The 15,161-nt window shown below is 34.4% G+C and overlaps 1 protein-coding gene across 2 annotated transcripts in view; it reads left to right on the top strand.

The window, feature by feature from the left end:
- The window catches only part of IBTK (inhibitor of Bruton tyrosine kinase), a 100,248-nt gene that overhangs the window by 53,484 nt on the left and 31,603 nt on the right, over positions 1 to 15,161 (top strand). For both annotated transcript variants that reach the window (XM_018052915.1, XM_018052914.1), the window contains exons 17-19: positions 3,576 to 3,677; positions 6,148 to 6,265; positions 9,017 to 9,077. In XM_018052915.1, the coding sequence (XP_017908404.1) occupies positions 3,576 to 3,677; positions 6,148 to 6,265; positions 9,017 to 9,077 (281 nt within the window). The remainder of the gene's footprint in view (positions 1 to 3,575; positions 3,678 to 6,147; positions 6,266 to 9,016; positions 9,078 to 15,161) is intronic.

The raw sequence follows: 15,161 nt of genomic DNA, 5'->3' as shown, positions 1-15,161 counted from the left end.
TGTCTCTCTGACTTATTTCATTAAGCATCTGAGAAGGCAATGGCAACCCACTCCAGTACTCTTGCCTGACAAATCCCATGGACAGAGGAGCCTGGTAGGCTACAGTCCATGGGATCGCTAAGAGTCAGACATAACTAAGCGACTTAACTTTCACTTTTCACTTTCACACATTGGAGAAGGAAATGGCAGCCCACTCCAGTGTTCTTGCTTGGAGAATCCCAGGGACGGGGGAGCCTGGTGGGCTGCCGTCTATGGGGTCACACAGAGTCGGACACTACTGAAGAGACTTAGCAGCAGCAGCATTAAACATAATACCCTCTAGGTTCATTATTGAAAATGACAGAATTTCATTCTTTTTTATGGCCAAGTGGTATTACACTGTATGTCACACACAGATACATGTATGTATACATAAATGTAAACACCACATCTCCTTTATCCATTCATTGGTTGATGGTTTTTTGGGTTGTTCCCTTTCTTGGAAGGGAACTCTTCAAATCTTGGGCAGGGAAAGGGGAGGGGCAAGATAAGGTTATGGGACTGAGTTAAAAACTACTACAGAGGATGAAATGGATGGATGGCATCACCAGCTCAGGGGACATGAGCTTGATCAGACTCTGGGAGATGGTGAAGTACAGGAAAGCCTGGTGTGCTACAATGCCTGGGATTGCAAAGAGTTAGGCACGGCATGGTGACTGAGCTACACCTGTCTTGGCTGTCATTTACTGCTTAATTTTGCATTCGGATTTTCTTCACTCTTAGTTTTCTCCCCCTCTGATATTATTTCTTTTTTTCCAGATTACCACTGACTTTATTTTTATATACCACTATAGCATTTATTTGTTTAATTTTTGCAATATACTTGATTTACAGTGTTGTATTAGTTTGAATCAGTTATACATATATCCACCCTTTTTTAGATTCTTTTCCCATGTAGCCCATTACAGAGTATAGAGTAAAGTTCCCTGTATTAATAGGAGGTCCTTATTAGTTATCCATTTTATATATAAGTATGTATATATCAATTCCTATCTTCCAGTTCCATTATTTCTTCAAATATTATGTCCTTTCTTATTTGCTTCTGTGAGTCCCCTGTGTATCTTTTTATAGTGTTCCATAAATCCCTTATACTCAGTTTGTTTTTATTCTTTTTTTTTTTCTTTCTGTTCTTCATATTGGATCATCTCAGTTAACCTATAGTTTCTGTCTTTATTGATAATCTTCATTTCTTTTTTTTTTTAATCTTCATTTCTTGAGATGTTATTCTCATACTTTCTTTTAAATTTTTAGATGCGATTTTTAAAATTTATTTTTGGACATATTTAAAATAATTGATTTAAACTCTTTATAATAGTTCAGGATCTTGGCATTCTTAGGAACATTCTCTTGACCTTTTTTTTTTCTTTTTTTGCTTATAGGCCACACTTGACGTTTCTCTTTTCATCTTTCATGGTTGCTGGATCTTAGTTCGCTGACCAGGGCTTGGCAGTGCAATGGCACTAACCACCGAGCCATCAGGGAATTCCCATAATGTAGCAACTCTTGAAATCAGATTCTCTTTCTTCTCCAGGGGTTATTTATTTTATTTATTTATTTTTTCCTATTTAGTGACTTTTTGAAGCTAATTCTGTCAGATTGATATTCTTTGTCATATGTGACCACTGAGGTCTCTGCTTATTCAGATAATAGAATTTTCCTTAAATGTCTAAACCAGTAAATTTCCCAGCCTGTGCCTAGGAGTTCTTTGTGTGTGTTGTGGCATGGCTTCAACTCTTAGGCAGGCAGCCTACAATTCTGCCTTAGCTTTTATTTCCTGCTTTTGCAGAATCTGAAGTTCAGCCAGAGGTAAGAGTTTGGGGCCTTCCGAAGTGTTTTCTGGGCATGTCCACAGTCCTCCACGTTTGTGTGGCCTTCTAGATTCACAGGAACATGTTTAAACTTTTCAAAGCCCCTTATGGACACTTGTATTAGTCAGCTTAGACTGCTATAACAAAATGACAGACTGAAATTTATTATTCATAGTTCTGGAGGTTAGAAGTCTCAGACCAAGGTCTGGCAGGGTTCTCTTCCTGTCTTATACACAGGTTATGTGTATAACCTTGCTATTATGTCCTTACTTGTTGTGTTGTGTAACAAGCCTCTTGTTATGTCCTTACTTGGCTTTTCCTCAGCGCTTGTGTGTGCGTGTGTATGGAGAAAGAGTGAGAGAGCACACACACACGGAACAGCTTGTTGGGGAAATATGGATAGATCTCTCATAGAAAGAGACTAATCTTGTCAGATCAGGGCCCTACCCTTATGACTGCACCATGTGAATTTTCAGGGGACACAAACATTCAGTTTTAATAGCATCTTTTCCCTGAGCTATTCTTTTTAAGTTTTGACCTGCCTCTTGTTTGCTCTGCCCCTTATCATCGTCTTGGACAGCTTCAGTGTTAAACAATTGCTATTTGTTTTTAATAAATACCCTTTTCTGAGGCTGTTCACACTGGGTAAGCTTTGAGTCATGGCAAATAAACCCCTACTAGTGGGGTTTCCAGGAAACTGCCAGATCGGTTAAATAATGACAGTTATTTGATAATGTTGCCCCACAACTGTTCTGTCACCTCCAGGGTCTGTACCTGCTTATTTGAGCCCATGATTGCAGGAGTGATGGCTTTCAGGACTACTGTTGAGAATGCAGGAGAGGAGGATCTAAGTAGGAAGAGCCAGGGTGTCCCAAAGCTCACTGTTCTTAGCAGGATTCAGCCAGGTTTTTGGAGTCAGTGCTCCCTGATTATTGTGAGCCTTCAGCTGATTTCTAGAATTCTGAAAGAGTTGATTTTTGATCCTTTTTTTGTAATAATTCTCATTGCTTTGGTAGAAGAATTTTTGATGTAGTCCTTAGTCTGCCATTTACAGTGACTTCACCTCTCATTTAATGTTCTTTCTACTTTTTTTCTTTTTAACCATTTTTTTCTTCCTATGGTGGTGGTTTTTTTGTTTTTTTTTTTCCTATTTATATTGCTATTCTGGCAGTGACTCGGGGGCATTGCTTAAGGTCATTAATAGTCTACTGGACCAAGGTTATGTTAAATTAAGGAACTTCTCTATAGTTTACAAGTACTCTTAGATGACCAGATCCGTTTTAAATAAACCTAAGAGCTTTATTCACCTCTGCCGTCCCTCACTGTATGTGTGTGTATGTTTTAACATATACCTGTATATTATCTTTGATGATGAGAATTGACTTTCCCCCCTATTAGTTTGTGTAACAGTAACTGGAGATTTTAAATAAGGCAGGCATTCTAGCCCTTTAGGACGAAAAGAGATCTACTCAAGTTGCCCATTTTATGATCGTAATGTAAACCAGAGCATTTTGGTGTTTTGTTTTTCGTTTTTTTTAAGTTTTCTACCTATGAGATAGAAATATTTTGATGTTATTACTGTTTATCATACTTACAATTTCAACATTTAGAAACTAATCATCTTAACTCTCTTTTGAAGTGTTTTGTAGTATCTTAATTACTTGGACTTTTCCCCTAGGTATAATGTTTACAGAATAGTATGAGTGACACTTTTTTTTTTTTTTCCAGAATCTCAAAATGTGGATTTTGTTTGTAGTGTTCTTGTGGTGGCTGATCAGCTTCTCATATCTCGATTGAAAGAAATTTGTGAAGTAGCATTAACTGAAAAACGTGAGTAATTTTGAATTAGAATCATAGTGTTTTCACAGGTTGATTCAGGATTTATGGTATTTTATTGACTTTATGATGCAGTTTAAGTAAAATGCCTGTTTTTATATCATGAAAAATGTCAAGACAGTTAAAATTATTTCTTGTCATCATTTGTAAGCATATCCTTATTTCAGAGATGTTAATATGTGAATACATGTAAGTCTTATAATTGAAATATGTTAATTTTTTTGAAATATCATAAAACTTGAATAATAAAGATGGCATGAAATTATTTTGCAATCTGAAGGATGAGAGTTTGAAAGTGGAAATTCTTTGCACTTGCCCTGGTCTGTAAGTCTATACTTAACTACCCTGTTATTTGCTGGAATTTTTTTTTTTTTGGGGGGGGGGGGCCACGTTGTGCAGCTTATGGGATCTTATTTCCCCATCAGGGATGAACTTGCGTCCTTGGCTGTGCAAGTACAGAATCCAAGCCCATGGACGGCCAGAGAATTGTATTTGTTGGAATTTTTATGTAACTATCCCATCAATGTATTTGATCAAAAGTATCTCTTTTTCTGAAGCACTTAATTCTCTCTCTGCTTATTATTTCAGTTATTTGCAGGACTGTCATCCTAACACTGAATTTTGAAAGCCAAAGTTATTTTTTTATTATTTTGTGCCTTACATCCAAATTGCAGCTGTCAAAACTGATCAGTCTCTTAACTATGTTAATCACATTCCCCCACCTTTTTATTCTCACTGTCACTATGCTAGTTGGAGTCACTGTTACTCGTCCCTTCTGTGTAGTGTCACAGTAGTCTTTGAAGTCCTCTTTCTCCCTTCTGACTTCTCTTTCTTTAATCTTCCTATAGGATGTGGTTAGTGTCTTCTCCTGTTCATGTGTTTTTAATTGCTTCCTCTGAGATAATGGTTAAATTTCCTTAGCCTGATACAAAAGTTTCTTGGCTTTCTAATCTTATCCTTGTTCTCCTTCTTTGCCTCTTAAGGAAGTGTGAAAAGATTTCCTGTTAGATTTTTCTGATTTGTACTTGCTAATAGTTTATCTTAGCTCAGGTATCTTATTTACTCACTTGAGCTCTGTGGAGTATCTTCTTCTTGGTTATCAAAAAGAGAGCAACAGCTATGATCTTAAAAGCCAGAAAAAGGAAATAAATTGTCCCTCAGTGTCACAAGGGATTGACTCTAGGAGCCTCTGCAGATATCAAAATCTGTGGATGCTCAGGTCCCTCATGTAAAATAGTATAGTATTAATACAGTGAATACAGCTGGTCCTCTGTGTGTGGAACTTGCTGGTATGGAGGACCAGCTCTGTATTAAAGGACACAACATTCAGTAGGCATAAAATATACAAATTGAGGGTATTTTCAGTTGTTCAGTCGACTTGCCTGGCGTCCTTTGGATATTTTTTCTTGGCTCCTGCTGCACAATTGCTCCTATTAATGAATTTCTTGATCATCTTAGAATCTAGCAAGAGAAGGATTCAACAGAACTTTGGTGTCTGTTTATTGGGCAGTCCTTGAAACCAGCTGAACAACTCTTTATAAAGTTTTTATATGATTCATTTTTATTTCTGTGAAATGGGAGACTTTGGGTTCATCTTTAGTTGAGGATTTGGGTCAGTCCAGAGTGAGGCAAAGATCATTATTGTCTGCATATAACTTTTGATTGAGTTACAAGAGAGAAAGAGAAAGGAAATGAAGGAAGCCACGTGTAGAAAATAGTTGTGTTTCTCTGTTGTCTGGGGCTCAGAGTAAATAAGAAAAGGGGATTTCAGAAGCCGATATTAGGTAAGCAGAATCTTCTTGGACAGTCTCCAGTAAAACACACTTCATATATGCAGTTACAAGAATTATAACAAAATCTAGCATCTTTTGTGCAGTATGCCTGATTGTGCACTGGCATGAATGATAATATAGTAATATTTAAGTGTACTTATTTTCTAAATATATAGTATGTGTTTATATATGTAAATATACTCACGTAAAGTCTGATAGTTGATTTAACATAAATATATTTTATAGAATGATTCCTTCACTTTCTCTTAGTCATAAGTATATCATTTTAGTTTTATAGAAGAGGAAATAAATATTCTGTGATATGTAATTGAAAAGGATTGTTGTTTATCAGTGAAAGTTAAAAATATTCCAAAAAATTTAGGTGGAGGATTGTTGACTCTTATGTGTTTGCTTTCAGATGACACTGTAATGCACCTTTTCTGTTTTCTTTTGCTTAAAATTTTGTGTGTTTATTTTTCCTCACAACGAACCATTTAAAATTACTTTGGCATATCAGGTTGGAAAATAAATTCTATATTTGCCCTGGTATAACATTTTTTTGGCAGGACAGTACTTTCAGTTTTCCTTCTTCTAAATGTTCAAACCTGACAAGTTAAGAAATAAGTATTATTTCATTTGCTATAGTTAAAATGCCTTTCATCTTGTTTTATGGATCTTTTCTTCCTTTGTAGTTACCCTTAAGAATGCTGCTATGCTACTGGAATTTGCAGCAATGTATAATGCTGAACAATTGAAACTCTCTTGTTTACAGTTTATTGGACTGAATATGGCAGCTTTACTTGAAGCAAGGTAGGTTGAGTATTATATATAGACTGTCGCAAAAGCACTTATTTATATATAATAGTAAATACGTTAGTAATTTGAAACTAAATAACAATAAATCCTAACTTTGTAGAAAAAGTGAAAATGTGAGATTTAATCATTTCATCAGTATTTGGATGCATAATATATGCCAGCCAGTGCTACAGTACTACAGTGAACAAATGGGCAGTATCCTTGCCCTCAGTGTTATAGGAGCTTACATTCTGGTTGGAAGGTTATGGGACAATATTATCACAAGTATATTTGTATATATATTCATAGCTCTCTGCTTGTTTAGGCTAATTTGTAATTATGTAGTTGTTACCTGGCTTTTGGAAACTATCAGTAATACTAATTAAGTCAGCATTTAATTACTTCACATATATTTATGCATATAATTTGTTACTGGTTGATTTCCGTTTTCTCTTTGTATTTATTTTCTTTTAAGATGTTCCCTATAATACATATTGATTCTTTGGTCAAACTTAATGTGCAGCAGATGGCCTGAAAAATTTAGTTGGTCTGGTTAATTGCGAGGTGGTACATGTGTTCAAGTTTTGATGGTAATGGAATATTTATTATGAAAAATGACATGTTACATGAAAAAATAAGTTAAATATTATATCTTGTGTTATAAGCTAATATTTCACATTATTGATGTTTACCTGGATGAAAAGAATTTGATAGATGCTAATGATTTAGGAGTCATGAACATTTTAGAATTTTTAATCCCATTGTTTTCAACTATTTTAGCAGTAGAATTTTTTAATGAAATAAATTTACAGATTGATTTTTTAGTGTAAGGTCAAGATTTTATTACGTTTATTCACTATAAAGTCAGTGATGAGAAGATGAATACAGAAATTTTTGGTGAATACAGAAATTTCACATTAGAGTTTTTGGTGTCAGTTGCATTTTTAAAGTCAGTCTCCAATATAATTCTGTATTTTAATTGTAATAATAGGCAACACTTATTGCCATAATAATAGTTATTAATAATAACTAGTAATAGTAATATAATAGTGGTTATATAATATTAGTGATAATAATACTACCATGTGCCAGGCAGCATTCTAGAGGTGTTGTATGGATTCTCATAATTTTCATGAAAACCTTATAAAGTAGATTTTTTATTTCCTCATATGAGTATTAAAAAACCCATGAAACTTCTTTTGCAAATAATCAAGAAAAACCTTGATTTATATAATTAGAAGTAGTAACAGTTGTTTGATAAGTAACTTTTCAAAGTCAGGATGATTTTTAATAAAACTAATTTCAAAACATGTTTGAAACAAAAGTTTTCTACAATTTTATAAAGATAAATCATTAAGAGATTCTTAATAATTGACATTTAGGGTTCTATTTAGAAGAAATTCTTATGGCTGTTTAATCTTTGTTACTTGGTGAAAAATGCTTTCTAAATACAAATTAATAGTATGTTAGACAATGTCATTTAAAATGCCTCTGGTATTTTAGTGGCAGAACAAAGGTTTCAGAATAAATTCATTTATTTTTGCTGACATTAGTAATTCTAATCATAGCAATTTTTTCTCATCATCGCCAAATTAAGCTCGTGTAATATGTGAGATAACGATCAACCACAGTGTGAAATGAACACCATATCTAAAATAGGATGCTGGAAAACGATGTGTCGCACTGTTTTCAGCTACTACGTTGTATCCAGTTTGCCAGCTGAAGTATTAAGGGTGGCACATGTGCTGTGTTGAATAGTTTTACATAAGTAGACTTGCATGAGTTTCATTAAAATAAAGATTTGTTTGTATAAATGTAAACATTTCTAGTCAAATATGTGTTTTTCAGAAGTGTAAATAAATATGCAAATAGATGTTAAGAAAGGAGAGCTGCATCCAAATTGACGTAGCATCACAAGTTAATTATCTTCAAATGCTAAAAAAACTGGAATGGTACAGATTTGGATATGCTTGTTCCATATTGTTGTTTAGTTGCTAAGTCATGTCTGACTCTGCGATCCCGTGGACTGCAGCCCACCAGGCTCCTCTGTCCATGGATTCTCTAGTTAGGAATACTGGAGTGGGTTTGCCATTTCCTTCTCCATGTTTTCATATTAGTTGTAAAAATGTTTAAAGTATACTTTAGAATGAAAACTAATTTAAAATTTTACTGATGCCTCAAAGTATCAGTAAAATTCCTTGCAATCTCTTTGAATTCAGTTGAACTAGTCCAAATGTCATTTCATACATAAAGATCTTAAAAGAGATAAAGTGAGTTGCTCAAGGTCATTTAGATGATTAGGAACAGTGATAATTCTAGAGAGAATTCAGCTACCTGATAGGCCATTGTTCTAGCAATATAATACTCTTTTGTAGGATTATAATTAATTAATTATACTAACTATAATTAATTATATATTACATATGATTGTAATATATAATTATATATTATTATATTATTACTCTTTTAGGATTTTAATTTGTAGAAAATGAAAGTTGAAAATTTATACTTTATTATGATAGAAAATATTTTTCTATTATTTGTAAGAGTTGCTTGAGTTTTATTCAGTGTGTTTGTCTAATATGTTTGCTGTATATTTGAAATATATAATCACACATACTTCCCAAAAGAGTTTGTTGCTGCTGACATATTAAAAGAAATAAATGTTACTTATTCAACAATATAAAATATCTCTATATATTTGAAAATCTTAGCAGGTATTAAATTACTTGAGTCTTAAGATAGAATTTTATAATTTATTTTTAGATCTCTTGATGTTTTAAGTGATGGTGTTTTGAAGGACCTTTCTGTGTTTTACCGGAAAATGGTAAGGTTTATGTTTTTTTTTCAGTTACAGTATCAAGTAAAGCAGTATATTTGGCCCAACTTCTCAGTAGAACAAATTCCTAATGAATTCTGATTCATTATGATCTTTTAAAAATTAGGACATAAGACTTAGGTACCCACTGTACAGGTAAACATGATAATCAAAATTAAAGATGTTCAATGATAAAATTAATTTCTATTTAAATTCCTTTATAAATGGATTTTATGGAAAGCTTCAGAGTCTTTTGCTATTTTTTATATAGCAAAGATCCAGAAATTATAAAAACATGGGCTTTAAATGGTTTTATTTATTTTTATTGAGGTGATGTTGATTTATAAAACTGTATAACTTTCCTGTGTACAGCATTATATTTCTGTTTCTGTATACCCTACAGGTTGCTTCCAACCAAAAATTTAATTTCTGTCTGTCAGCATATGGTTGATCCCTTTTACCTGTTTCACCACCTGCTTTTCCCTCTCATAATCACTGTTCTGTTCTCTGTACAAAGGGAATTTTGGGGTTTAGTTTGTTCATTTGTTTTGTTTTTGTTTGTTTATTAGTGTTTCATATTCCATCTATGAGTGAAATCATACAATATTTGTCTATCTCCATCTGACTTACTTCACTTAGCATAATACCCTCAGAGTCTATCTGTGTTGTTGCAGATGGCAAGAGTTCATCTTTTTTCATGGTTGAGTAGTATTCCATTGTATGTGTGTGTATGTATGTATTTATATATGCAAATGCATATAACACAGGCCCTTTATCTATTCATCCCTTGATGGGTACATGCATTGCTTCTATATCTTGGCTATTGTAAATAATGCTGCAGTGAATATAGGAGAGCGTATATCTTTACTAATAAGTGTTTTTGTATTCTTTGGATGAATACCCAGAAGTGGAGTACCTGGCTATAATATGGTTCAATTCAGTTCACTTCAGTTCAGTCACTCAGTCAGGTCCAACTCTCTGCAACCCCATGAACCACAGCACACCAGGCCTCTCTGTCCATCATCAACTCCTGGAGTCCACCCAAACCCATGTCCATCAAGTTGGTGATGCCATCCAGCCATCTCATCCTCTGTCGTCCCCTTTTCCTCCTACCCTCAATCTTTCCCAGCATCAGGGTCTTTCCAAATGAGTCAGCTCTTCACATCAGGTAGCCAAAGTATTGGAGTTTCAGCTTCAGCATCAGTCCTTCCAGTGAACACCCAGGACTGATCTTTAGGATGGACTGGTTGGATCTCCTTGCAGTCCAAGGGACTCTCAAGAGTCTTCTCCAACACCACAGTTCAAAAGCATCAATTCTTCAGTGCTCAGCTTTCTTTATAGTCCAACTCTCGATTCCATACATGACCACTGGAAAAACCATAGCCTTGACTAGACAGACCTTTGTTGGCAAAGTAATGTCTCTGCTTTTGAATATGCTGTCTAGGTTGGTCATAACTTTCCTTCCAAGGAGTAAGCATCTTTTAATTTCATGGCTGCAGTCATCATCTGCAGTGTTTTTGGAGCCCAGAAAAATAAAGTCAGCTACTGTTTCCATTGTTTCCCCATCCATCTGCCATGAAGTGATGGGACTGGTTACCATGATCTTAGTTTTCTGAATGTTGAGCTTTAAGCCAACTTTTTCACTCTCCTCTTTCACTTTCATCAAGAGGCTCTTTAGTTCCTCTTCACTTTCTGCCATAAGGGTGGTGTCATCTGCATATCTGAGGTTATTGATATTTCTCCCGCAATCTTGATTCCAGCTTATGCTTCTTCCAGCCCAGTATTTCTCATGATGTACTCTGCATATAAGTTAAATAAGCAGGGTAACAATATACAGCCTTGACGTACTCCTTTTCCTATTTGGAACCAGTTTGTTGTTCATGTCCAGTTATGGTCATCTGTTCTTAATTTTTTTAGGAATCTCCATCCTTCTTCTCTAGTGACTATACCAATTTAGAGTCTCATTAACAGTGTGTGAGGGTTCCCTTTTCTCCACATCCTTGCCAGTATATGATATTGTGTTGTCATTTTGACCCTAGCTTTCTGATAGGTATACAGTGAAATCTCAGTGTGGTCTTGATTTGCATTTCCCTAATAATTAATGATGCTGAACATCTTTCCATATGCTTGTTGGCCATCTATATGTCTTCTTTGGAAAAATATGTATTCAACTCCTGTTTATTTTTTAATCAGATAGTTTTTTTGTTGTTAAATATATCATTGAATTCATATATATGAGTTGTTTTTTGATATATCATCTGCAAATAATCTCTTCCCATTTGGTAGGTTGTCTTTTCATTTTATTGATGGTTTCCTTTGCTCTGTAGAAACTAGTTTGATGTAATCCACTTTGTTTATGTTTTTGTTTTCCTTGACTGAGAAAACATATCTAAAAAGATACTGGGAGACTCATATGACAGTGCATGCCACCTGTGTTTTCTTTTTTAGGACTCTTATTGTTTCAGGTCTTAAAGGCTTTAATCCACTGTGAATTAATTTTTGTCTGTGGTGTGATAGTGGTCTAGTTTGTTTTGCATGTGGCTGTCCAGTTTTCCTAGCACTATTTATTGGAGATTGTCCTTTCTCCATTGTATATTTGTTCCTTTGTTGTAAATTAATAGTCCATATATGCAAGTGTTTATTTATCTTTTTTCTGCCAATACCATGTGGTTTTGATTACTATGGGTTTGTAATATAGTTTGAAATCAGGGTGCATGATACCTCCAGCTTTGTTCTTTTTAATCAGTGTTGCTTTGACTATTCAGCATCTATTTTGGTTCCATATAAATTTTAGAATTTTTTGTGAAAAATATTCTTGAGATTTTGATAGGGATTTTATTGAGTTGGACTGCTTTAGGTAATATGGTAATTTTTCCATTTCATGAGACTGGAATATCTTTCCATTTATTTGTACTTTCTTGAATTTCTTCTGACAGTGTCTTAGAGTTTTCAACATACAGATCTTTCACCTTCCTGTTTAAATCTTTTCTTAGGTGTTTTATTCTTTTTGTTGTGATTGTAAATGTGATTGTTTTCTTAATTTCTTTTTCTGATAGCTTATTCTTAGTGTATAGAAATGCAACAGATTTTAGTATGTTGATTTTGCATCCTTTGCTTTGCTGTATTCATTTGTTATTTCGAACAGATTTTTGGTGGAATGTGTAGAGTATTTATGTATGTGTAAAATCATGTCATCTGCAAATAGTGCCAGTTTTACTTCTTTCTTTCCAATTTGGATGTCTTATTTTTTCTTGCCTAATTGCTCTGGCTAGCACTTCTAATACTGTGTTGAATAAGAGTGGTGAGAGTCAGCATCCTTGTCTTATTCCTGATGTTAGAGGATAGCTTTTAATACTTTGCCATTATGTATGTTAGTTGTGGATTTTTCTTATATTATACCCACTTTATTGAGAATTTTTATCCTAAATGGGTGTTGAATTTTGTCAAATGCTTTTTCTGCATCTTTTGAGAAGATCTCATGATTTTTATGCATTATTTTGTTAATGTGGTTTATCACATTGATTGATTTGAGGATGTTAACCATTCTTATATCCCTGGTATAAATCCTACTTGATCATGCTGTATAATTCTTTTGATGTATAATTCAATTCAGGTTGCTAATATTTTGTTGAGGATTTTTGTGTCTGTTCAGCAGAGATAAGGGCATGTGATTTTCTTTCTCTTTGTTGTCTTTGTCTGGTTTTGGTATCAGGGTGATATTGGCCTTATAAAAGGAGTTAGGAAGCATTCCCTCCATTTCAGTTCATTGAAAGAGTTTTAGGATAGGTATTAAATCTTTGAATATTTTGTAGAATTCACCTGTGAAGCAGTCTGGTCCTGGATCTATGTTTTATAGGTGCTTTTGGATTACTGTCTTAATCTCTGTACTCATGATTTATCAATTCAGATTTTCTGTCTCTTCGTGATTCAGTCTTGGAATGTTTTATGATTCTAAGAATTTGTCCATTTCTTCTTGCTTTTCCAATTTTTGTATTCTCTTATATTTTACATTTCTTGGTATCATTTTTTCTTTTATTTATCAGGCCTTCTCTTTTTCCTTTGTCTAGCTAATGATTTGTCAATTTTGTTATCTTTTCAAAGAATCAACTCTTACTTTATCTTTTCTATTGTCCTTTCTTATATTTATATTTCCTTCTTTCTAGAAGGTCTTCATTTGTTCGTTTTCTAGTACCTCAGTGTAAGTTTTTCTTGTTTCTTGAGGTAAGCCTTTATTGCTACAAACCCTTAGTACTGCTTTTGCTGTTTATAGATTTTGCTATATCATATTTCCATTTGTCTTCAGGTAGAACTTTGTTTCTCCTTTGATTTCTTCAGGAACCCAATTGTTCTGCAGCATGTTGTTTTTTACATATTTGTAATTTTTCTATTGTTCTTGTTCTTGATTTCTAATTTCTTATACCATTGTAATCAGAAAAGATATTTGATAGGATTTTGGGTTTCTTAAATCTGTTCAGACTTTTGTGTCCCAACATGCAGCTTATACTTGATTAAGTTTCATGCGCATTTGAAAAGAATGTATATTCTGCTACATTTGGATGGAATGTTCTGTTCAAATCTGATCTGTCAAATACATTGGGTCTGATGCTTCAGTTAAGGCCACTGTTTCCTTGTAGACTTTCCTTCTAGATTGATCTATCTGTTGATGTGTATGTGAAAATTGCTCAGATGTGTCTGGCTCTTTGTGACCCCATGGACTATACCGTCCATGAAATTCTCCAGGCCAGAATAACTGGAGTGGGTAGCCTTTCCTTTCTCCAGGAGATCTTCCCAACCCCGGGATTGAACCTAGGTCTCCCACATTGCAGGCAGATTCTTTACCAGCTGAGCCACAGGGGAGACCATCTCTTGATGTAAGTGGGTGGTAAATACTCCCTACAATTATTTGTTGCTGTCATTTCTCTCCCTTTGGGTTGGTTAATAGTTGTTTTGTATATTTTGTAGTTCTTAGGTTAGGTACACATACATTAGTACCTTCAATGTCTTCTTGATGAGTTGTCCTCTTTATAACTGTATACTGACCATTTTTTGTCTGTTGCATTTTTCCACGTGAAGTCTGTTTTGTCTGGTATGAGGGTGGCTATACCTGCTTCCTTTTTGCTGCCATTTGCTTGGAGTATAATATTCCATCTCTTCACTTCGAGCTTGTGTTTGTCCTTACAGCTGAGGTGTGTCTGCTGGAGGTAACATATAGTTGAGTCTTATTTTTTGGTGCATTCACCTAGTCTCTGTCCTCTGATTCATGAAGACACCCTAAACTCATTACATTTAGGGTGATTATTGATAGATGAGGCCTTAGTCCTGAAATTGTGTGTTTTGCTTTTTGGTTGCTTGGCGTCTCTGTTGTTTCTTTTTCCTTGTGTTATTGTCATTCTGGTGTGGAGGTTTCTTTTGTCTTTTTCTCAGTGTTTTCTGTTTTTATGTTTCACCTCTGCTCTGTAACGTAAAGTTTTGTGGTTGTCCTGAGCTTTGTAAAAAACGTCTCATAGAAAAAGTCTTTTTTCTGCTGATAGTATGTTACCTTGCTTACCTGTTCAGTTTTTCTCATCCTCTTTTTTGTTTTTGCTTTCACAAATTATCCCTTTTTATGTTGAGTTTGCTACCAAACAGCAATGGCTTATAGTTTTTTTCTTTTTTTCTCCATTTAACCTTTATGCTCTACAGTTTCCTGGTTCTATTTATCATCTTGCTCAAAGTTTTATTTACTTCTGTCTCTATTAAAGTTCTGCTTTCAACATGTCTTGTTATGCAGGTCTAATGTTGATGAACTCCCTCAGCGTGTTCATTGGAGAAAACCTTATCTCTCTGTCATATTTAAATGATATCTTTCCCAGATAGAATATTCTTGGCTCACAGTTATTGATCTTTTAGTATTTTGAGACTGTCATTTCACTCCCTCCTCGCCTGTAGAGTTTCTGCTGAGACATCTGTTGATAGCCTAGTGGAGGTTCCTTCATAGGCCACCATCCTTTTTACACTGCCTGCCTTTAAAAAACTTTGCTATTCACTCTTAACAACTTCATCATCTATTAGCTGTCGTGGAGAAGGTCACTTTGTATGAGGTAATTCGGTGTT

The sequence above is a fragment of the Capra hircus genome, chromosome 9 (assembly GCF_001704415.2).
Source record: "Capra hircus breed San Clemente chromosome 9, ASM170441v1, whole genome shotgun sequence".
In the NCBI taxonomy this organism is placed as follows: Eukaryota; Metazoa; Chordata; class Mammalia; order Artiodactyla; family Bovidae; genus Capra; species Capra hircus.
This window is presented reverse-complemented; position numbering and strand designations above follow the sequence as displayed.